This window comes from Cotesia glomerata, linkage group LG6 (genome assembly GCF_020080835.1).
Source record: "Cotesia glomerata isolate CgM1 linkage group LG6, MPM_Cglom_v2.3, whole genome shotgun sequence".
Lineage (NCBI taxonomy): Eukaryota > Metazoa > Arthropoda > Insecta > Hymenoptera > Braconidae > Cotesia > Cotesia glomerata.
In genome coordinates, this window is record NC_058163.1 from 26376223 (window position 1) to 26402695 (window position 26473).

At 26.8% G+C, this 26473-nt stretch overlaps 1 protein-coding gene across 8 annotated transcripts in view; it reads right to left on the reverse strand.

The window, feature by feature from the left end:
• LOC123266947 (transient receptor potential-gamma protein) overlaps positions 1-26473 on the reverse strand; it is a 64923-nt gene that overhangs the window by 26990 nt on the left and 11460 nt on the right. For 2 of the 8 annotated variants that reach the window (XM_044731390.1, XM_044731391.1), the window contains exon 2: positions 15772-15814. Coding sequence is in view for 6 of the 8 variants with exons in the window: in XM_044731385.1 (XP_044587320.1) it covers positions 15762-15814; positions 23332-23405 (127 nt within the window). In the remaining 2 variants the exon portion in view is untranslated. Of the gene's footprint in view, positions 1-15761; positions 15815-23331; positions 23465-26473 lie in introns of those variants that run through there. The other 6 variants (XM_044731388.1, XM_044731389.1, XM_044731385.1 and 3 more) reach the window with 5 other exon arrangements.

A 26473-nucleotide genomic window follows, 5' to 3' on the forward strand; every position in this document is an offset into this window, starting at 1 on the left:
CAATCCGGTCAAAATCGGTTGATTCGTTCGAGAGATATCGTGAACGAAAGAAAACCGAAAAAAGTGTTTTTTCAGAGTTACTCCGAAATTTCTAGTTTGACCAATTGAAACTTAGAAATTATTTATAAGGCTTAAAAAACTACGTAGAATGCCGCCAACTGCATAAAAATCGGTTCATTCATTCAAAAGTTATTGCGGTATGAACATTCAAAAAATAGTGTTCTATGAAACTTCTATCAGACTTTTGAGCTCAAAGAGCTCAAAAGCATAGAAAAGGTATCTTTTTGAGCTCGGAAAGCTTAAAACAACACACAGATTGTACTTTTGAGCTCGAAGAGCTCAAAAAAGCGGCCAGGTATTAACGGAATTAGCAGGAAGTTGCAGGGATGGCCTTTAGGGTCAACCGTTTTCCTAATTTTTTTTTCAATAAATCATATTCATTTTTTTAATATTAATGATGTACAAAAATAAAAAAAAGTTAAATTCTTATAAAAAAAATCTCTAAAAAAATTCGTAAAAAGATTGAAGGTAGATGCATTTTATTGTCATCAATAATAATACAAAAATTATAATAGGAGGTCATAATAATTTTGGGGACTTTTCCGAACTTTGAGGGCGAATGTATTAAAAATGAAGTTTTTTCTCCATACTTTCTATTTCTTCATACATATTTAACTTCCTAGTTTGAGAATACAATATATAAGATTGTTTTGGTTGTCGCGCGATTATAGTCGTGTAGAAATAGCTTATCGATGTGTCGTGGATTCGGAGAAGCTATAATAATGTGAAAGCGGTATTTGAGTGTTGTTAAACTGGATCGTCGATCAATGCCTGCACTGAGGTTACAGTGCCCTGAGGTCATTGTTCCAAAGTTGCATGTCTATGACTATGACCTGCAAGGAGGAACGTCCTAACGTATAAATCGATACATATATACATACATATACAAGCAGTTGAACAACCACACCTGCCATTTTTCTCACAAGCTTCAACAACAAAATGCGCTATTCTTAAAATATAGTAGTTTTAAGTTATAATATTCCCATAAATCTTCTCAAGTAGGACGTGCTCGCGTTCCAATTGAAATATTATTTGTTTTTTTATTTTTTTAAAATCTTTTTAAGTAGGCGTTGTGTCTAAGAGCCGATAATTTTTAAAATTATAAATAAACAAAATTATGCTTTATTAAATAATAACTTTTGTTAAATTGCACTGTACTTTCTTAAATATTGACCTTTTTAAAGATATAAGCTCATCCCGATGTTACACTCATCAAGAGCTTTCATTTGAATACCCACATGCATTTTTGATATATTTTTCATATATACATATATATAATATATATAAATATATGAAAAATTGATTTGGGTACTCAAATGAAAGGTCTCGATGAGTATAAGATCAAGATTAGCTTATATAATTAGAAATATCATTAGTTGATAAGATAACAATGTCAGTTCTTAATTATTGCCATTTTTAAAGATATAAGCTCATCCCGATGTTGAACTCATCAAGAGCTTTCATCTGAGTACCCACATGCATTTTGATATATTTTTCATATATTTATATATATAATATATATAAATATATGAAAAACTGATGTGGGTACTCAAATGAAAGGTTTCGATGAGTGTAACATCAGGATGAGCTTATATCTTTAAGAATATCATAAGTTGACAAGATAGCAATGTCAGTTCTTAATTATTGATTTTTTTAAAGATATAAGCTCATTTCGATGATGCACTCAAGAGCTTTAATTTGAATACCCACATGCATTTTTGATATATTTTTCATAAATACATATATATGTATAATATATATGTAATACATATGTAATATATATGTATAATATATAAATATATGAAAAATTGATGTGGGTACTTAAATGAAAGGTCTTGATGAGTGCAATGTCGGGATGAGCTTATATCTTTAAAAATGTCATTAGTTGACAAGATAGCAGTGCCAGTTATTAATCATTGACATTTTTAAAGATATAAGCTCGTTTCGATGATACACTCATCAAGAGCTTTCATTTGAGTACCCACATGCATTTTTGATATATTTTTCATACATACATATATATATATAAATATATGAAAAATTGATGTGGGTACTTAAATGAAAGATCTCGATGAGTGTAACATCGGGATGAGCTTATATCTTCAAAAATGTCAATAGTTCACAAGATACAAGGTCAGTTCTTAATTATTAATATTTTCAAAGATATAAGCTCATCCCGATGTTACACTCATCGAGAGCTTTCATTTGAGTACCCACATCAATTTTTCATATATTTATATACATCATATATATATATATATGTATATATGAAAAATATATAAAAATGCATGTGGGTACTCAAATGAATGGTCTAGATGAGTGTAACATCAGGATGAGCTTATATCTTTCAAAATGTCAATAGTTCACCAAATTTAACCATAAAAACTCATTGTTATCATCTGAATACAATATCCACAAAATTTTGCTTATTCTGTTAATAATTTAAATAATTTAGCATGTAAAAAAATCCGAATAAAAATTTCCAATGAATATTTTATTTGTGAAAAAGCCGATAAGAGAAACATGATAAGAAGTACATCCAATCTCGAATCGAATTAGATAAATAACAAGCAAGAGCTGTAGATAATTTGAAATTTAAAATTCTTAAATAAGATCGATAGATATTTATTTATAGTGTTGTTGGAAACATAGCAGGGAAATGAGGAGTTGGTTGACCCCTTGCACCTACACACCTGTTGCTGGACGACCAATTTGAATCGTTCTAGTGCCGGTAGTCTTGACAACACATGTATATTGTATTGTATGTGTCGTGTATTGTACCTGTCATATACCAATACTAATATTTGTAACGTATCTCTATTTGCTGTATAGAGGGTAAAGTAATGTATAAATAAATGGCAGTAGGCGCCCGCTAGTCGATCGTGATGCCGATTTAATCCGTCCCTTATTGCCTCTGCTTCTGTTTCTTATTTGATTTTATATATTGTAGGTTGTATGTTGTATGTTGTATTGCACTTTTAGATTTATTTCGCCCGCTTCTGGCTATAAGTACAATGGCAAGTACCGTGGAATAGAGTACGGAGTGCTGTTACCGGTCTCGCGAGGAAACAGCACAGAGCAAGTGTAAAACACGCGATCCAGAGCTTGCGGTTCTCGCTGGCGGAACCGATTACCCTCGCGTGCTTCACCATATCAATCGATCCTTTTCTCCAGGTCAGTAATCCTGCTGACGGGCTTGCGACCTGAATAACCCCAACTCCTACATCCTACTCAGCCCAACTACCTCCAATTTAAGTTACATTATTTTTAGGTTTCGGCCAGAGGGAGGTTACATTTACAATCGTTAATCATGCTTCTAATTAACACCAGTGGTTCATGTTTTGATGGAAATTATGAGATTTTTTGGTGGAAAATCGGCTAAAGTTTCTGTACGGTATATTTTATGACCTTCCTAAAAAATTATTTAAAATTTAGGGAGGAAACTTTTTTTGGAAAAGCTTTTAAATTTTGAAAGTGTAAGGGAATATTTTTTAATTTTTTAATTTCAGGATAGTCATATTATAAAATCGGTTTTTTTTAGTAAAATTTAGTGTTATTGCAACGGTCTTGATTTAAATTTGTGCCTTTTTAAGGTTTCATATCATTTTCACCGATAGTGAATTTATTATGATAAGTATTTAGGCTGCATTCAAAAATTCTCTATCTCTAGATACATAATTAATGAATGACCCTGTATCTTGTAAATTATTGACATTTTTAAAGATATAAACTCATCCTGATGTTATACTCATCGAGACCTTTCATTTGAGTACCCACATCAATTTTTCATATATTTGTATATTTTATATATATTTATATATGAGAAATATATCAAAAATGCATGTGGGTACTCAAATGAAAGCTCTTGATGAGTGTAACATCAGGATAAGCTTATATCTTTAAAAATGTCAATAATTAAGAACTGACATTACTATCTTGTCAACTAATGACACTTTTAATGATATAAGTTCATCTTGATGTTACGCTCATCAATAGCTTTCATTTGAGTACCCACATCAATTTTTAATATATTTATATATATTATATATATGTATATATGAAAAATATATGAAAATGCATGTGGGTACTTAAATGAAAGCTCTTGATGAGCATATCATCGGGATGAGCTTATATCTTTAAAAATGTCAATAGTTAAGAACTCTGACATTGCTATCTTGTCAACTAATGACATTTTTAAAGATATAAGCTCATCCCAATAGTACACTCATCAATACCTTTTATTTAAGTACCCACATCAATTTTTCATATATTTCATATATTTATATATATGTATATATGAAAAATATATGAAAATGCATGTGGGTACTCAAATGAAAGCTCTTGATGAGTGTAACATCGGGATGAGTTTATATCTTTAAAAATGTCAATATTTAAAAAAGTACAGTGCAATTCAGTGAAAATTAATCTAAAATGGAGATAATTAAGATTATAATACTAAAGTAAAATCAACGAGAGACTAGAATAAGTTTAAAAAAGGAAACTTAATAAAAATTTCCATAGAAATATTTCCATTAAAAAATAATTAAATTGCTCGGAAAAATCGACGCGACATATTAACGCGTCTCATTTTATTAAATTACCTGGAAATAAATTCCCCGAGAAAATTTCTAGCAACTCGACTACAAATGACATATAAAATACTGTACCTAAGTACACGATGTTATATTACAAAGATTTAAAATTACATACCGCGTTTCGGTTCAGAAGTATCTGGTGCGCTCAGTGTAATATCGCATCGATTTTAGTGAAATAAATTTATTAATTTATTATCAATAATTATTTTAAAAAAATAAAAATGAATTTTATTTTTTTCTCAAAAGCTTACTTATTATTTATCTTTATTAAATTTTATTATGCAGATAAAATATCTCGAATGACTGATTCTTAGGAGGATAATAAACACGGCAGTAAAATGTCTGTTGAGTATCAAAGCTAAAAAAACAAGAGCTGCGAAAAAAGATAGTTTAATAACCGGATGCAAAAGAATGTAAGAAAAATAATAAAATATATATAATTTAAATTTTAAAAATATGAGAATTCATAAACGCCCATGAGTAGTTACAGCTCTCAACAATTGGTGATCAGACATCAGAGCAGTTTTTCATCCACAAAAAATTTTTAGAATCTCTTTTTACTAATTTTTTTTTCTTCTTTTGTTTATGCGTTCTCATACATATATTATTATATAAATAAGTTATAACAAAACTCATATCGCGGATTCATTTGAAACGTCGGTTTCTTTAAACTTTTAACTGCTTTTGCCGGATTGAATACTTTGTACTTTTTATTTATTAAATATTATTTATGCTCTCTGTACCATATATAATGCTGTAATGACCATTTCGGTTGGTATATTAGCGGTTGGATCGCTTCAAGCGTAAATTAGTACCAGATGCCCAGGATCCAAACATTTAAGACTGCAGTTGACTTTTAAATGTTTTCAGGACTTATGACTTTTAAAAAGAGAACTTTTTCTTATTCTGATAAATAACTCCGTTCATTTTTTTTTACTTTATTTTCTTGTTAACCTAAATTTGAATTTGGTACGCTGATAAAAGGACTTTTTAGCATTGAAAAAGATTCTTCAACATTTAAAGAATATTATTTAAGAAATATTTTTAAGTCTACATTATTGAGAGTATAAGCAAAATTTTTTTCATAGTGTATTTATATGATAAAATGGGTTTTTATGGTTAAATAAGTATTTAGGCTTCATTCGAAAATGCTCTATCTCTAGATACATGACCTTGTATCTCGTGAACTATTGATATTTTTAGAAATATAAGCGCAGCCCGATGTTACACTCATCAAGACCTTTCATTTAAGTACCCACATCAATTTTTCATATATTTATATATATTATATATATGTATATATGAAAAATATATGAAAATGCATGTGGGTACTCAAATGAAAGCTCTTGATAAGTGTAACATCAGGATGAGCTTATATCTTTAAAAATATCAATAATTAAGAAATGACCTTGTAATTTGTGCGCGATTGACATTTTTAAAGATATAAGCTCATCTTGATATTATACTCATCGAGACCTTTCATTTGAGTACCCACATCAATTTTTCATATATTTATATATATTATATATATGTATATATGAAAAATACATGAAAATGCATGTGGGTACTCAAATGAAAGCTCTTGATAAGTGTAACATCAGGATGAGCTTATATCTTTAAAAATATCAATAATTAAGAAATGACCTTGTAATTTGTGCGCGATTGACATTTTTAAAGATATAAGCTCATCTTGATATTACACTCATCGAGACCTTTCATTTGAGTACCCACATCAATTTTTCATATATTTATATATATTATATATATATGTATATATGAAAAATATATCAAAAATGCATGTGGGTACTCAAATGAAAGCTCTTGATGAGTGTATCACTGGAATGAGCTTATATCTTTAAAAATGTCAATATTTAAGAAAGTTCAGTAGAATTTAATAAATATCTTGTGAACTACTGACATTTTTAAAGATATAAGCTCACCCTGACATTACACTTATCGAGAACTTTCATTTGAGTACTCACATCAATTTTTCATATATTATATATATGAATATATGAAAAATATATGAAAATGCATGTGGGTACTCAAATGAAAGCTCTTGATGAGTGTAACATCGGGATGAGCTTATATCTTTAAAAATGTCAATAGTTAAAAAAGTACAGTGCAATTTAACAAAATTCATTATTAATTAAAGTAAAATTTTGACTGCAAGGTTGCTAGTTATTATTAATCTACAAATTACGAAAAATATTATTCTGAATTCAAATGATAATAAATGAATCCGTAATTTCTCTTGCTATTCAAATAAATCCATGATAATATTATCGAGCAAACGTTATTCCGCACGAAGAAACAGCAAGTTTAACAAACGAGATTAAGGAAATAAAATGTTATACAAAACAAAAGCGAAAAGTAAACGAAAATAAGGGTGACAAAATAAAAGGCGTTATCGCTAAAGCGACCAGCCTAAGTATCTCTAAAGCAGTTTATGTCGAGAAAGAGAAATTCAATTATTATCACTTCAGTTAATGAGATTTTTGGTCTGGTCGCCACGCTATCAGTTGGTACTCTAAAACATTTAACGACCGAATGCTTAGCTACTAAAATAAATATTTGCTCGCCGAAAAATAAGCAAAACCCCGCCCTCAATGCAAGAAAAATAATGAAGACTAACGGGGGATTTATTTTAAGACTCCTCGAGGATTCATTATAAAAATGGAAGCATTTAGCGTCATTTCACCGAATGGACAATCAAATGGCGAAGAAATCCTCGACTTTATAATATGAAATAATTTTTTTTTCCTTCTTTTATACTTTCTATACACATTCAGGATGTATTTCCATTTATATAAAAAATAAAAAAAACACATAATAGTCCTACTTGGTGCAACTACGATATGAGTTTCCTCGGATTGAGCGAGCGAAAGTGTGTATCCGGTTGCCCGGGAAACCGGGTATAGAAAAAGCTCCGGAGTAAGCGTCAAGCGCCGGTAAAGCTTTTACTCAAATCCTTCTATCCTGGTATTCACATCTTTGCTTAGACACATTCATATAAAAATCCGGATGTCACTCAATTCAGACGTTGAACTCATATTTTCGCGAAAGGGTTATCTATATTACGATTTATTGCATATTATTTTCTACGTTTATATATGGAGATAATTATATAATAAAAATGATCTGCACTTTGGGTACTTTTGGAATAAATTTTAATGATAATATTGCTACAAAAGGATTAATTATCAATCATTTTAGGGAAGAATTTCACAGAATAAAATTATAGGACCAAAAAACTAATCAAAACTCCTCCAAAAACTCAACATAAAAAATTGAATATCATAAAAAATTATACAAAAAGAGAATTAAATAGTAATAATGCTTATCTAGTTATTGTTAAATTGCCATTTACTTTTTTAAATATTGACATTCTTAAAGATATAAGCTCATCCCGATGTTATACTCATCAAGAGCTTTCATTTGAGCACCCACATGCATTTTTGATATATTTGTCATATATACATATATATCATATATATTTTAAGGATATAAGCTCATCCCGACGGTATACTCATCAAGAGCTTTCATTTGAGTACCCACATGCATTTTTGATATATTTTTCATATATACGTATATGTAATATATATATAAATATATAAAATATATGAAAAATTGATGTGGGTACTTAAATGAAAGGTCTTGATGAGTGTAACATCGGGATGAGCTTATATCTTTAAAAATGTCAATATTTGACAAGATAGCAATGTCAGTTCTCAATTATTGACAATTTTAAAGAAAGTTATTTATTGATTTATTTAAATGTACGCTGTATAGGTTTATCAATATTTTTTAGAATCGTAATTCATAATACTTCTATTCAACAAAAGTATTATTCCGAGATTTCATATACATTATCACATTCTCAAACGTTCAATAATTCGGTATTACGAGCACGTATTAAAATATTGCAATGTCCGCATTCTTACATCAGCAATGTCGCCGAAACTCCTCCTCCTCCTTCTTTACGAGCCAGTGTATATTCAAGGGTCGGCTTTTAGAATATACGATGTGCAAGCTAAGAAAACACAAGAAAAATAAAGCTAACATGAAAGCTTTCCTCAAACTTTATAACTGCTATACTTTTTTCATATTATTGTTTTTATATTGTGGGAGCATAAAATTTTTGTTAAATTAAATTTTTTATTGCTGTAAAAAATACACTGAGTTCACTGTTCTATTACTGGCTAAAAAAATAAGTACAAGGATTCTCAAGTTTTAAGAAACAATTTTATTATTCACTAGACTCTTTTCGAGAAAGTTTTCGTCAAGTGAAAGCAGTAATGCTTTAGTCAATTTTACTCATTTATATTGTCGAAAAAAATTAATTTATCGAGCTTTATACACTGATAAAAATTTTTTAGAGTAGAAAATTCATCTCTTAATTTTTTAAAGTAACTTCTTACAAAAAAAAAAAAAAAAAAAAAAAAATATTTTTTTATCAGTTAAAAATATTTATTGCAATAAAACAAATTAATCTTTTGAAACAAATAAATATTTTTAATTCTAAAAAGCTTTAACATATTAAAAAAAATAAATATTACCACAAAAAAATGATTATTAATTCTAATTAATAAATTTTTAACTAATTATTTCAAATTTTACTATTTTTTATGATAATTAACATTAAAAATATCGTATTGTAGGTCATATAATTTAATTTTCTCCGTTTAGTACTTATTACACATAATATCAAAGAATTTTTTTATTTCAAATTTTACATTCAACTTTTTCAAGCGCGAATTTTATATTAAATGTTTCCATACAAGAGAACACAATATATATCTAGGAAAATATTACTATAATATATTGCATACATGGAAAAATATGATCCACACTTTTGTATAAAGCACTGTGTTTATGTCTCGTGTCTCATGTCTATGTCTAGCTTCTTTTTTATATCAGTTGTAAAATAAAAGCGGACAATGAATAAAAAATAACGATGTCGTTTCATCTCTATGAAAAATTTAGAAATAAGAGTGATATAAAAAGGAATTATGGACTTTTTTACAAGTGACGAGAACAATTGGATTTTTATCAACTTGTAGATCGTACCTGGTTTTCTTTAAATTGATTAAATGTACCCTTGTCTTTTTAAACTTTGATTGTTTTAGAGTAGTTTATTTTTGCGAACCGTATAAAGGAGGAATCGAAAGGAAGAAGAAGTTTCTGACATTTGTCTTGTTTCCTTTGAGTTTTGTAGACTTAAATCGGAAATACTATCGGAAGTTTACTTTTTTTCTGGCTGAAATTTTTTACTAAATATTTCTACAGTAAAAATTGTAAATAGAAAGAATCTTTATTGAATTTTTCAATATTTTATTAAATTTAAATATTTATGACTACAAAACTAGTGTTTATACATTTAGAAATTAATTTATAAGTTGAATGTTTTGATGTAGAATGATATGGCTTGTTTATAAACATCAGCAGACTCCAAGTTATTAAAATTATATGAAACTTCTGGGTTATAATTTCAAAGTTTTAATTTATTGACTTGCTATCATTTGAATCAAAAGTAAAATTTTTATCAAAATATTTCTCTAAAATTATTTTTAAAATTATTTGATTCAAAAGAAAAATTCTTAAACCAAAAAAATTATTTTGAAGAACTTTATCGTCTGAATTTAGTAAATTTTACTTAATTTAAGAATTTTTGGTCTTGATTCAAAACAACAAAACTCTTAAAAATTATTTTATTGGTTCAAAAAAATTTTTTTTTTTAATTATTAATTTTTTTTAAGCTATCCACTTTTTTTTTTTAATTATAATTGCATTAAAAAATCACAAAATTTAAAAATAATTCTAAGCTTCAAATTACAAATTTAAAAAAAGTCTTACAAAATTTCTAGTTCTACTTTCTGTACTATAAGTAAATTTAACTATTAATTTTCTGGATTGAAGCTTTTAATGCCAATAATTTTTTTTAAAAATAATTTAACGAACAATTTATTAATAAAGTTCTAAGACATAATTTATATTAATCAATTAAAAAGGTTCTCCAAAAAAATCTTTTTTTTCGAGCTTTTGAGTGCATAAAAAATCTTTATCAAATTTTAACCTCTCAAAAAAAAATTATCTTCAAACTTTCCATCCAAAAGAACTTCCTACACTGATAGAAGGTTTTTTTTTTTATTTAATAAGCTTTATTAACTGTTAATAAATGATTTTTTAACATCACAAGATTTAATAAATATTTATTAACAATTAATTATTTATTAAACACGATTTATTAAATGTTAATAAATGTTTTTTAACAGTTAACAAATATTTATTAACAGTTAATAAGTCATTTATTAAGTACAATTTATTAACTGTTAATAAATATTTTTTAACTATTACTTTCTTCCCAAATAAATATTTATTGAATGTTAAAACGTATTTATTAAAATTTAATAAATTAAATAACTGTCTTCAAGTAAATTAAATTATTAATAGTTAATAAATCGATCTATCAGTGTACATGATAAATAATTTTATGATAGTCAAAATAAAAGAAAACAGAAGAAAATTAATGGATAAACTTTGAACAATACACAAACTTTTAATTACAAGCTGATTAAAATATCAAAAGATCCGGATCTAAAAGCGAGTGTTAAAAATGGTCTTATCAAAAGCAAGGTTCGGCTCTTGCAAATATTTAGTTTAACCTTTAACACCTAGACCGAGTTGTGAACATTGAACATTGAAGAGTGCATGAATAGAACTGAACATGGCTCAGCCCAAGAGAGTTTCCTTTATCATACTCGACAGCTTGGAAAACCACAAAGTTCTGGGAACTAATGCAATAGAAAGCGCTCCGGGCATCCGTACCTAATTCAAAACCCCATTTTCATTGACTAGACTCCCATCAAATGTTATCGCTCCCCATTTGAGCCGTCGCACAAATAATCCCGGACTTTTATGTACATAATAATTTATAATTTATATTTTATAATATCATAATCGTAGATAGCATTTTTAAAGAGGAAAATTTATTTACGCGGATATTTATGGGGATTTTCTTCGTGGGATAGATGAAGGAGAGACAAAAGTTAAATATATGGTTTTTTTGATCATTCTTATCGCATTGTTATTATTTGGCGCTTGCATGCTAATGGATGGGAATATTTATCATGATTATGAAGTTAATAAGAGTGTGTGCGTCACATTGTGAATCCGAGATTGCATATTAAGTTTTTAAATTGGATTCGCTGCAGTCCTGGCTATAAGTACACGGAAAAAAAATCGAAGGAATTTTTACTATTTCACTATTGTAATTTTTATTAAATTAATTAGTAACAGTGGACTATACTTCTCATTTAGTAATTTTTACGATCTACTCTTGTAAATTTTATCCAACAAACAAGGCCAGCAAGAAACTTAAAAAATCGAATAATATAGAGCAAATTATACAATATGTGTTTGTAAACTTTACAATTCAACTATTGTACAGTCGACGCTCTCTGTATTGGACCTCTCTGTATTTGACCGCTCTCTGTATTTGACCACATTCTTCCTCTGTATTTGACGATTTTACACAGCTCTTATGGACAAGGACGAGTCAAATACAGAGAATGGTCCTGTACGGGCGAGTCAAATACAGAGAGCGTTGACTGTAAAAATTGACAGTCGGTTTTTTTTAAAAGAAATTTTAGGGAGGGAGAGAGATAGGAGGTTAGACTAATTGGTACCTTATAGTAACCGAAAAAAGAAATCGGAGTTTTCGTCCTATCCGGGGTTCGAACTCGGAACTCTTTGTTGGCAGCCAGAGACTCTCTCTCTACGCTATCCGAGGTAAACTAATACCCCTGTCCTTTAACATTTACATAAACTCGGAGTCTAGCGCTGTGCACGGCCATTGCTCACACTAATTGAGAAACATTCCAATTGAACTATTGTAAAATTTGTTATAGTTCTATTGAAAAGATACAGAGGCAGCACTGGAAATTTTAATCTCTTACTTTTTACAATAGTAAGTTGTAAAATTTCATGATTAAATAGTAAATTTTCTTCTAAAATATTTGAAAATTAATAGTAGTAAAAGTATAGTCGAGCTTTACAATAGTTGTATCGTAAATTTTCCCAGAAATTTTTTTCCGTGTACTATATATGAATGTATAGTACAGATATGTGACGATAAATTATAAATTATTATTGGGAGTAATTACGCGAAAGATATTTACTGTTATATTCATGGGAGAAATTACCGGAGTGTATAGTAATCGAAGGCGCTGCTTTACTATTTATTAGCTGCAGCGGTACTTTTTAAAGTTTATGGTTATGACAGTTAAATTTACCGGACTCGGCCGTAAAATACAAATAAATTTTTAATGCAACTTACCGCACGCAAAAATAAAATTATTATTGGGCTTATTGTTCAATGGAATATTATTATTTATGTAGGTTTTATATTTTTTAAAAAGTACATTTTTATTGAATAAAATTGAATGTTTAATTAATTTTTCAAGTGGTTTCGGTAAAAATATTTTATCATTAAAATTTTTAATATTGAAGTAGCAAATATATATTATTAAGAAATGACCTTGTATCTCGTGAACGATTGACATTTTTAAGGATATAAGCTCATGCTGATGTTACACTCATCGAGACCTTTCATTTGAGTACCCACATCAATTTTTCATATATTCATATATATTATATACTAGCTTTTACCCGCCCGCTTCGCTGAGCACTTTATAGAATTGCATTTTTAGATCTAGACTTGAAATTTAATTGGAGTATTGTTTTGATTTGCACAGATTCCAAATAAACATTAAAAGTTTTAGTTCAAATCATTGCAAGTCTCATGAGTGAAGTTGAAACCTGTCTAGCTTCAAGTGCGAAGAATTTTTTTGTTATTTAAAATTTTCTCAGTGACATCAATTTTTTATAAAAAATAATTTTAACATATTCTTTATGAATTCTATTTAAATAAGTAGCCAAATCTGTTTTTCACACATCTAGTGTTTGGAAAATGCATTCATTTTAATCTATTACATTCCCTTGATCCTGCAATAAGAACAATTTATAAGTTATGTAATCAGCAAAAATAACATGTATGTAAAATTTTTAGTCCGTTGACTGAATTACCACATGTAATGTTAAGTTGTGGAAACCTTACAATGAATTTTTCCCCGCTGCTATAGAGACGTGTGTTGTAAGGAAATTTTTAGTAAATGTTATTGAAACTCAATAGACATGGCCTAAATCTTCATTGATCATTAATTCTTAGTTTATTAACAACAACATTTTAAGTGGATTTCATAGAAATCTAACTGTTTTATTTCATGGAACCAATTATCATGACCAAACACACAATCAGCATATAAATATAAATTTTCAACACTTAGTTCACCAGTCATAATGAGCTTCTTTCTAAATTTTTTTTTTAATGACGTTAAATCAATCAAATATTTAGGTTGTATAATAAAAACAAAAGAAAATCGTATTAAAAACAAATGAATGAAAAATGAGAGTCTTTTGTTTTTATTAGCGGGGAAAAATGTATATAAAAGTAAATCGTAAAAAAAAAATGAGAAAGAGTTGATAAAATCCAAAAAATAAGTAACCTATAACCAACTACGAAAAATTCTGTGTTGAATGGTAGCAGTTCCATCCCGACAGCTTTAGCCGTTCTTGAGTTATAAATAGTGTAACTAACACGACTTTCTTTTATATATATATATAGATATAAATATATGAAAAATATATGAAAATGCATGTGGGTACTCAAATGAAAGCTCTTGAAGAGTGTAACATCAGGATGAGCTTATATCTTTAAAAATGTCAATAATTAAGAACTGACATTGCTATCTTGTCCACTAATGACATTTTTAATGATATAAGCTCATCTTGATGTTATACTCATCAAGACCTTTCATTTGAGTACCCACATCAGTTTTTCATATATTTATATATATTATATATATAAATATATGAAAAATATATGAAAATGCATGTGGGTACTCAAATGAAAGCTCTTGAAGAGTGTAACATCAGGATGAGCTTATATCTTTAAAAATGTCAATAATTAAGAACTGACATTGCTATCTTGTCCACTAATGACATTTTTAATGATATAAGCTCATCTTGATGTTATACTCATCAAGACCTTTCATTTGAATACCCACATCAGTTTTTCATATATTTATATATATTATATATATATAAATATATGAAAAATATATGAAAATGCATGTGGGTACTCAAATGAAAGCTCTTGATGAGTGTAACATCAGGATGAGTTTATATCTTTAAAAATGTCAATAATTAAGAACTGACATTGCTATCTTGTCCACTAATGACATTTTTAATGATATAAGCTCATCTTGATGTTATACTCATCAAGACCTTTCATTTGAGTACCCACATCAGTTTTTCATATATTTATATATATTATATATATAAATATATGAAAAATATATGAAAATGCATGTGGGTACTCAAATGAAAGCTCTTGATGAGTGTAACATCAGGATGAGCTTATATCTTTAAAAATGTCAATAATTAAAAAAGTACAGTGGATTTTAACAAAATTCATTATTTAATAAAGCAAAATTTGATTTATTTTTAATTCACAAGTCACGGCAGTCACGTAGTGACTGCAAGGTTGTTAGTAATAATTACTATTTTTGATAAATGAATAAATTCTTTTCAAAACAAAATTGAATTTATTAACACTTAATAAATCCTTCTCAGTGGAATTAATTGAATAAAATACCGGCAGACTTTTCGGTGCTGACGTTTTTTAGTTGAACATTTTTTTCTGACACAAGCAAGTGGTCTCACTTCTGGACCGTTACCAAATGTAATTACCAAATTGGCAATTAGTAATTAGAGAGAGATTTTACTTAAGATTGTTTTAATGTAAAAACTTAGATAATTGTTTAGTTTCACGGTCACTAGATTTTTTTATGATAAAAAATATTAGAAAATATTTAAAAAAAATTATTCTACTTTTTATGAACTTAAAAATAAAAAATGAATGTTAAAAAAAATTCTAAATATTATTTTTACAGGTTCAAATATTGTGAACTGTGGTACCAAAAAAAAAATTCCCAAAAAATTAACAAATTCATAAATAAATTACTGACAATAAAACGACTCTACCTGTACTCACCGATCTCCGGTACGTTCCTGTCATGACTGGTCCTCGATAAAAACTGAAACAGATAAAAATAACCAAATTCACTGCCATGGCTTCTAACATTAAACTTGAATAAAATAAAGCTGGAACTTAAACTTAAAAATAGAAAATTAGAAATCTAAGTGAAATATTATTATTAATTCCGATGATTCAATCTAAAAAGCAATTTATTAATTTATTGATCTACATAAAGCGTGAGTGATTCGTTTTCGTTTTTTTCAAGCGCACAATAATCGAGGGTATGATTTTTTTAAAATAGAATCAATTCCAAGCGATTGAATCTCATTGGTGAAAACAATGCGGCGTGTAATCGGTTGCCCGGAAGTACTCCCACGACGGTCAACAGTCGTTTATTTCAAAATAGAAATCGATTTCCCCTGGAATTTCCGCTGTAGTGGTACGATTCCAAAGAGATGCCTGAAGATAATTTATTATCCTGACTATTATAGCCTATTTTCCTGTCCCACCAGCTCCGATGCACTCTATAGTACACTTCTAACAAATCACATTTTATTTATTCTTTTTCCTTTCCACCAATTAATTACGCAGTTAAATTTAAACAAAATTCATTATTAATTTAAACAAAATTCAACATTATTATTATTATTATTATTATTATTATTATTATTATTATTATTATTATTATTATTATTATTATTATTATTACATTTCACCCAGTTAATTGCTGTTATTTAACTCGCGTTGGAAAAATGCCCAAAATCACTTACTCCATTTCAAAACAAATATTATCTATTACCTGAGAGCACAATCCATGACAATTAAAGCTGCAGAAAATTTTTTTCATCCACCCTTACTTACATTTGTCACATTCTTCCATGTATGGGTGATTCTCTGTAAGGATGTTTTTTGCTGTCCCAGGCATTTTTTTATTAGAAAAATTGTTATTTTGTTACTAAAAAAATTTATTACGAAAGTAAAAAAACATTTATATTTGGAGCATTGAAAACTAAAATGGAATAAATTTTGGATTTTTTGCTATAAATTCATAAACCACCGAAATGTCAGTCCCCTGGGCTGTCCCAGTCCCAAAATTAAAACTTTAAGATTAAATTTTAAGTTATTCGTCAATAATATATAATTTGGTTCATACCCATGTAGAAAAATATTATATTGCAATATAATCTGAATATAATAATTTGCGCATATAATGGAATATAATTAGATTATATTGTAATAAAACGAGATTGTATTTCAATATAATGTATTATATTGTATTGTAGATAGCTGAAAATTTTGGAGTTCAGATGATTTTGCTATAAATAATTTAAATTTTACTAAAAATAATTATTAATTCACATAGTTACTGCATGATATTTTTATTCGATTTAACTCACAGGTTAATAAATATTTACAGTATATTTTTGTCAAAATATTCATTATAAAACAATGTAATTTTTCAAATTTTGTCAAAATTAGGTTTGTAAACTTAAATTTTTTAGTGAACAAACATAATTTTTTACTTTTAAAACTTTTCCTTCGATATAATCTAGCTCAACCGCTACTTCACGAAACATCTCCCGAATTCTCGTATAATTGCAAATGAAAAATTTCTAAAAGATCTAAAAAAATTGAATTATTCCAAAACATTGATTATTATTTCATGAAATGCAAAAGTTGCACCTTTTTTTTTCTCTGAGATAATTTTCGGAACTATAAATTTTGGAATCAATTGTTGCTTCGAATTCAAACTTAGCGGGAAGATCTAGGGTTGGTCTGCGCGTTCAACCGATTTCTAGTTTTTTTTTATTATTCCAAAAGTAAAAAATAAATTTTTATTTGTGGTTTTTCCTCGACAGGTTTAGCAAGACTACTAGGAAATTTATTATTGTGTTGACTGTTTATTAGTTTGTTATAGCTAAACTTCAGAATTTACAGATTTTCAGTTTACATTATATAATGCATTATATTGGAATACATATAATCTTATTATTTTACAATATAATCATATTATATTTCATTATCTGCGAAAATTATTATATTCAGATTATATTAGAATATAATATTTTTCTACATGGGTAATGTTTATAAACTTAATTAGTTAACTAACAATTTTCTTCAATAGAAAGTACCGAAAGTTAATTTGTTTCATTAAATTCATTAAACCAAAGTTTGTTCTGGAAATATGTGTCTGGGCCACTTCAAAACTCAGTCCCTGGCAGCTATTTTTGTTTATAATTTATTTATAAAATTCGATCCATAAGTCTTAATATTATTCTAATTAATGTAAACCTTAATTGAGAACTTAAATAGTTGAATGCATTGAAATAGTTTGCTTGATTTTTCTCAATTTGATAAAAAAAATCAGTCCCCTGTGATATTATATGGCAAAAGATACACAAATATCGAAAAAGCAAAAATTAATTCGGCTGTTTATTTATTATAATTAAGCTGATAGTTTTGTAGCCCTTGTTAATTTTTTTTCTAATAAAATGAATAATAATTTGGTCGGAAAATTTTGTACAGATTTAAAACGTCCTTACAGAGAATCACCCATATACATACATTAATCCAAACAAATATATGATACGAGTCAGATCTAAAAAGCTTTTACGACTTATAAGATTTAACCGAAGTTACCAATTTAAATGAACCCCACTCGGCATCAAGAGATATTAAACTAAAAATTTATTGGATAATTTCACACTCACTTAATATTGCATAATTTAATAATAAATATAATCCAATAAACATCTTTGAATTTAATAGCAAAAAAATCAGGCTAAAAATAAAATTATATATTATACTATAACTTTCAAGATTCAACTTAAACTTTTGTTAAAAATAATAAAAAACTTTTTTATGAAATATCTACAAAACTCTAAAGTATTTTTTGGCTCTCAACATAAATCAATACCGCCGGCTGCCCGTAAAATTATTATTTTTTTTTCCTTTACAGTGCTTTCATACGTAGCGAACCAAAACTAAAAAAATAAAATTATAAATTTATTTAAAATCTGATATTCTACTCAGTATGTAAAAATATAAAGAATATTTTTATTCGCGGAAAAATATCCGCGGGGTTGTGTGTTATCAAAATAATTTTCATGAAGAAAAAAAAAAAAGATTTTTCTGAGATTTCGCAGATAGTAAAAACCAGAAAAAGTAAACTGAAATGTTGATACGAATAATCTGAGCTTTAGTTCTCTTTAGAAAGAGGCGAGCGAACTTTATTGGGTCATCGTACACAAGAGAGCAGAATAAGAATAAAAATAAAAATAAGAATGGAAAAACTAAGAAGATGTTAACTTAACTGAGGCCAGATGTGATCTCCAATAGAGCTTTTTGCTCCCCTCAACGACCGCAAGTTCAATCCTCATTTTTATTTCATTTATTCCTCTTATCCAGTCTTTTGTCCCAGACCGAGCCACCGCACATTCTTTCACCCGTTAAAAATCAAACTAACCCAAACGGCAATATCCGGTCCCTTTCAGTCAGTTGTCTTTTATTTTGTTGTTTATTGCTATTTTCTCTGCGAAGATTGAAATTTAACGCGGTATTTATCAAACGTGTTTATCTTTTCACTCGTCCTCGGCTATTTGCATACACGTGTACATTGTTTTCCTCTCATCTTGAGAAGTATTCTCTTACATTACATTAACTTTTTAATTTTTTCCCCACCCTCAAGACTATCTACTTGTCGAGTTGTCTTTTTTTTGCTTTATAAATTATTAATTAAAATTAGACGTCAAATTTATTGAATAAATTAGAGCTTAAATAAGTAAAAAACAAGCTTCAAAATAAAGCTAAATTAAACATTTTAAAATCTATATTATTAAGAGAATAAGAAAAATTTTGTTTTCAGGATTGTCATATGATAAATTCAGATTTTAGTCAATTTATTATGATAAGTATTTAGGTTGCATTTAAAAATGCTTTATAAGCTCATCCTGATGTTGTACTCATCAAGACCTTTCATTTGAGTACCCACATGCATTATTGATATATTTTTCATTTATACATTTATATAATATATTTAATATATGAAAAATATATGGAAAATTGATGTGGGTACTCAAATGAAAGCTCTTGAGTGTAACATCGGAATGAGCTTATATCTTTAAAAATGTCAATATTTAAGAATTGACATTGCTATTTTATCAATTATTGACATTTTTAAAGATATAAGCTAATTCCGATGTTACACTCATCGAGACCTTTTTTTTGAGTACCCACATCAATTTTTCATATATTTATATATATTATATTTATGTGTATATGACAAATATATCAAAATACATGTGGGTACTTAAATCAAAGCTCTTGTTGAGTGTAACATCGGGATGAGCTTATATCTTTAAAAATGTCAGTAATTAAGAACTGACATTGCTATCTTGTCAACTAATGATATTTTTAAAGATATAAGCTCACTCTGACATTACACTCATCAAGACCTTTCATTTGAGTACCCACATCCATTTTTCATGTATTTATATATATTATATATATGTATATATGAAAAATATATCAAAAATACATGTGGGTACTTAAATGAAAGCTCTTGTTGAGTGTAACATCAAAATGAGCTTATATCCTTAAAATATATATTATATATATGTATTTATGAAAAATATATGAAAAATGCATGTGTGTACTCAAATGAAAGCTCTTGATGTGTGTAACATCGGGATGAGCTTATTAATTTAAAAATGTCAATAATTAAGAAAGTACAATGCAATTTAACAAAATTCATTATTTAATAAACCAAAATTTTAGTAATTTACTGTCACGGACTTTCATCACGCAAAAAGTTAAAAATTATTTTTATAATTATAATCATGATAGCAAGCTTCTTTCTATAATAAAACAATGGAAAAGAAATGAAAGGAGTGGGTGAAATTACAGTTCATTAACGTCAATGTCACTCGCGCACTAAACGTTAGTATGAATGTGTTTCACCTTAACTTCTATTTTACCGTCATTATTATTTTCTCTTAGCTTCCCTAGCTGGACAGACACTTCACCTACACTCCATTTAATTTGGCGCTGCAGTCTTGTCACTCTCCAGCAGTCATATCCAACAATCTATCTCAATTCTCATCTCTATTATTATATTTATTTATTATTCATAGTTCAAAACCATAATAACATTTATCTTCTTTAAAAACAATTTTTTAACTTTTTCTTGATTTTTATTCAGAACTCGTACTCAAACAATTACACGTTTAAATCCTTCCTTACGCTACTATATAACTAGAGTACTTTTTTATTCACAATCTCTTTCTGTAATTTTCATAATTGTAATTACTGTTAATTCAGTGTTTACATCAACCACTTACTTTGTGCTAAAAAAAAGCTCTTTTTAAGTACAAATCTTTTTTAAAAAAAAAAAAAAATCTATTTTATAAATTAAGTAAATATTTTTAAAATTAATTAATCAAATAAAAAAACGAATTAATTATTTATTGAAAAATAATTTAAAATAATAAAAAAGAAAAATTTATTCTATAAATTTAGTAAATATTTTCAAAATTAATTTCATTAATTAAAAAACGAATTAATTATTTATTGAAAAATAAAAAAAAAATTTATTTTATTAATTAAGTAAATATTTTTAAAATTAATTAATCAAATAAAAAAACGAATTAATTATTTATTAAAAAATAATTTAAAATAACAAAAAAATCTATTTTATAAATTTAGTAAATATTTTTAAAATTAATTTTATAAAAAAAAAAAAAAAAAAACGAATTAATTATTTACTGAAAAATAATTTAAAATAATAATAAAAAAAGTTTTATCTTAAATAAAAGAGACTAATTTTTAGCTGGCGTCTCTTCGACCTACTGTAAGCCTCGACCTTGCTATTATCCGCGGATGCAAGTGTGTTATGTTACTCTTACATATGTATATAAATGCAGTTTAGTATATATGTAGCGTGAGATGGAATGAAGCACTTGGCAAGTTAGTGTGAGTACTCTGGAAGTAAAGTGTGAGGGCGTGTTATAATTAGGCCACAATTAAACGCACAACGGGTGGTGTGCTCAAGACTACTCTATTCTATTTTATTATATACATATCTTTGTCATATATATGTGGATATAGCGAGTACATATGTACATACGTGATAGTGATAATGGTAATATACGTATATATATAATACAGTAGAGGTAAGCTTCGGGATTGTTTGGATTAAAGATAATGAAAAGCGTTTTGTTCTTAGCTTTTCGGATCCATTATACTATATTGAATTTCATGTCTCTTGCAAACATATCTCATTATTTATACTCAAGCTACTACGGCTGTGACATTTAAGCTTTTGTACACTGCATTTTGATTTTTAGTTTCACTTTAATAATTTATGAACATTTTAAGAAACTTTTTATAATTTATTTTAATCAATTTTATTGTGAAAAATGAAATTATGAGGCGTGCATTTTTAGAGTTTCCAAACTTTTTACTTTTATGTATAATTTTAATACTTTTTTCTCTTAATTTTTTTAAATCAACTCAAAAAAAATTGTTAAATATTTAACACAAAATTTTTTACTTTATAAATTTTATTTTTATGGTTATAAAAAAATTCACAAAAAATTGTATTTTAAAGTGACCTTTTATTATTTTTTTATTATTTTGCTCTTCATATTTTATTTTAATCAATTTTATTGTGATAAATGAGATTATGAGGCGTGTATTTTTGGATTTTCCAAACTTTTTACTTTTATGTATAATTTTAATACTTTTTTCTCTTGATTTTCTTAAATCAACCCAAAAAAAAAGTTGTTAAATATTTAACACAAAATTTTGTACAAATTTTTTACTTTGTAAATTTTATTTTTATGTTTATAAATAAATTCACAAAAAATTGTATTTTAAAATGACCTTTTATTATTTTAAATTACCTTTTTATTATTTTACTTTTTATAATTCATTTTAATTAATTTTATTGTGAAAAATGAGATTATGAGATGTGCACTTTTCGATTTTCCAAACTTTTATGTGTAATTTTCATTTTTTTTTGCTCTAATTTTCTTAAATTAACCCAAAAAAATTGTTCAATATTTAACATAAAATTTTTTACTTTGTAAATTTTATTTTAATAGTAAAAAAATTCACAAAAAATTGTATCTTAAAATGACTTTTTATGATTTTAAATTATCTTTTTATTATTTTGCTTTTTATATTTTATTTTAATCAATTTTATTGTGAAAAATGAGATTATGAGGCGTGCATTTTTGAATTTTCCAAACTTTTTACCACTTTTATGTGTAATTTTGATACTTTTTTCCCTTAATGTTCTTAAATTAACTCAAAATATATTGTTAAATATTTAAAACAAAATTTTCTACAAATTTTTTATTTATATAGTAAAAAAATTTTAAAATGACTAGTTCAAACCAGATTTTTTTAAAAATTAATTTTATTTTATTTTATTCATGCATTTAATAATTTTTTTAAAATTATTACAATTTAAATAAAAAACTTCAAAATAAGTAATTTTTTCAGTGAATAATTAAATTAAATTTTTGTGTCTATATATTAATGATTAAAATTAATTAAAATATCAAAACATACCCACGAGTGTATAATTTAATTAAAAAATAAATCCCGACTTTATAAATAGCTGACGTGTAAATTCCCCAGCTCATAAAACGAAATGACGAGTATAAAACATAAAAAGCATCGATGGATTTGATATTAGTGGAGTGAGCCTCGAGATTTAGATTTAGGGCAACTCCATCTGCCTCTCTACAAAGATGATGACTACCCCCTTCATTGATATCTTAAACATCCCCAGCGATCTCTTTTTTTTTTGAGCTTTTTTCACAGCGTTACATCGATTCAGGTCTCGGCTCACAGATCACTCAGCGACAGATCACTGAGTCAGCTCCTGAAATTTAAAATGACCTATATCTGTTGTAAAATCTGTGCAGACGAAGGGTGACTGACGGAAAGAGACAACGAAATAAAAAATTCTGTTGATTGAAAGCAAAGTAATGTAAAAAGTCTAAAATCAACATTTCATCTCTTTGAGTGTCTAACTACAAAGCTTTTTGTTGTAAAGATCGATCGATTATTTGTCTCTCGGCTTTTGTTTCGCGGGAATAATACCTCTGATGAATTATATTTGTATGAATATATAACAGGTTTGTACATAGTATAAATAAATTCCATTTAAAAGTTATTTATTTTTCGGGAAAGGGTTTGGTTTGTCAAAGACAAATTTATGTTAGCAATTTTGTTTTTCTTTCAAGTTAATTTAAATTTCTTAAAGAAACACGGAGAAAATTGAATAGTTAAAATTATCATTTAGTTATTGTAGAGTTTTTTTTTTATTTAACTCTATTTTTTTAAGAAAATTTTTTTCTGTGTAATTTATGGAATAATTTATATTATTAAGAGAATAAGAAAAATGTTGTGGCCAGTGTATTTATATGATAAAATGGATTTTTATGGTTAAATTTAGTATCATTAGAAAGGTCTTGACCTAGAGTTGTGCCTTTTAAAGGTTTCATATCATTCTCACCAATAGACAATTTATGATGATAAGTATTTAGGCTGCATTCGAAAATGCTCTATTTCTAGATGCATAATTAAGAAATGACCTTGTATCTTGTGAACTATTGACATTTTTAAAGATATAAGCTCATCCCGATGTTACACTCATCAAGACCTTTCATTTGAGTACCCACATGCATTTTTGATATATTTGTCATATATACATATATATTATATATATTTTAAGAATATAAGCTCATCCCGATATTATACTCATCAAGAGCTTTCATTTGAGACCCCACATGCATTTTTGATATATTTATCATATATACATATATATAATATATATATAAATATATAAAATATATGAAAAATGCATGTAGGTACTCAAATGAAAGCTTTTGATGAGTGTAACATCGGGATGAGCTTATATCTTTAAAAATGTCAATAGTTAAAAAAGTACAATGCAATTTAACAAAAGTAATTATTTAATAAAGCAAAATTTTATTTATTTATAGTTCACAAGTCACGGCAGTCGCATCGTGACTGCAAGATTGCTAGTAATTTCTTAAATTAAAAAAAAAAGAAATACCGTAGTTTTTAAAGCTTCCGCTAGGCGGCGCATGGTCGGTAAAAATTCTCGCTTTTGGAGACTTGATGCCAAAGTAATATTTTAAATTTCAAAGCAAATTCTTCGTTATTTTTTTAAGAATATTCTTTTCTTAAAAAATTTTGAATGTGTTAATAGTTTTACTGAAATCTAATTATGAAAAATTTTATCAAATATTTTAAAATTTTCTTTATTATAATTTTATATTTCTTATTAAACGTTTAATTTTTAAGTTTTCAAAGTTCAATACACTAAAAAGTAGCAAGTGCGATATTATAATCGTGATTAAATTTTTTTAGTTAACAGTTTAATCGGAGAGTCAGGAAGAATTTATCTTCCAAAAATGTTAATTCAAGGCAATAAATTAATGCTAAGAGGGCGTTATATCAAAGATACCCCAACGGATAATGTAATAAGGATAGACGAAGAAAGTTTCAACAAATTTTTGCAGATCCCAATGTTAAACATCTCAAGGGAAGCCGCCGTTTCATAACTTATTTTTGTTACTTTTTGTTTAAGCTCAAGCAATTGATCAAATGGTTTCTTGTTGACATTATTTTAACGAAAAGTCAACACAATTTTTTACAAAAAATTAGTTACTATTATTTTCATTTTTGTTTACAATAATTAGTCGGTAAATAATTGGTATGTTATTGTACGATAGACGTTCTAAAAAAAAGTATAAATTATGAAAGTTAAAAACTATCAATATTACTTGAAAAAGTACTAGATGTTTTTCGCTAGAAAGGCTTTTGTCAAAGTGCCAAGGCATGAAAAATATTTTTGTACCCATTTTACTCAGACACGTGGTTTTTACGTTACCGATTTATCAGGTATGGACGTGCTTTAGAAATCAAGTTTATTGTTTACGAAGGGTTTAATACCCATTAACCATTTAAAATATTTCAATTTTTTTTTATAAAATCATTTAATTTTTTAAACTTTCTTTTTGGACTAAAAAAAAAACACTTGTTCTTTCAATTAATTAAAATAAATTAAATAATAAATTAATCACTAGTAATTTATAATATAACTAGCAGAGCCAATCAAAATTCGGATAAAATGATAGATAAATAATGAAATTATTTCACAGTTTTTATGCTTTATTTTACAGAAAAAAATTAACTTAGAATAAAATCAAATGTAATTAATAATTCCACGAAAAAAAATTGTACGATAAAAAAATTTAATTTTTTGGAACAAGAAAGTTAAAGTTATTTTGTAGCAAAAAGAAAATTTTTTGACTCAAAAAAATTTGACTATTCAAAAATTTTGATGCTTTCTTTGATATTTTTTTAAGCCAAGAAAATTTAGCATTAACAATTTTTTTTCTGTCTTCTAAAATTTTTAAATTTATACTTTTGTACAAATATTTATTATTTTACATCGTAAAAATTAGTATAAGTAAAAAATTCTTAAATATTTCAAGTGTAATCTTGGATTACGATGTGACAATCGTATTTTTTCATAAAAAATTTTATTTTTACATATACTGAGTGCAGAAATTTATTTTATCCAACGAATTTATGTTATTAAAGATTTTTATTAATTTAAATATTCAAGATATTAAACAATAGTTTCAAATAAAATATACTTTAACAAATCACA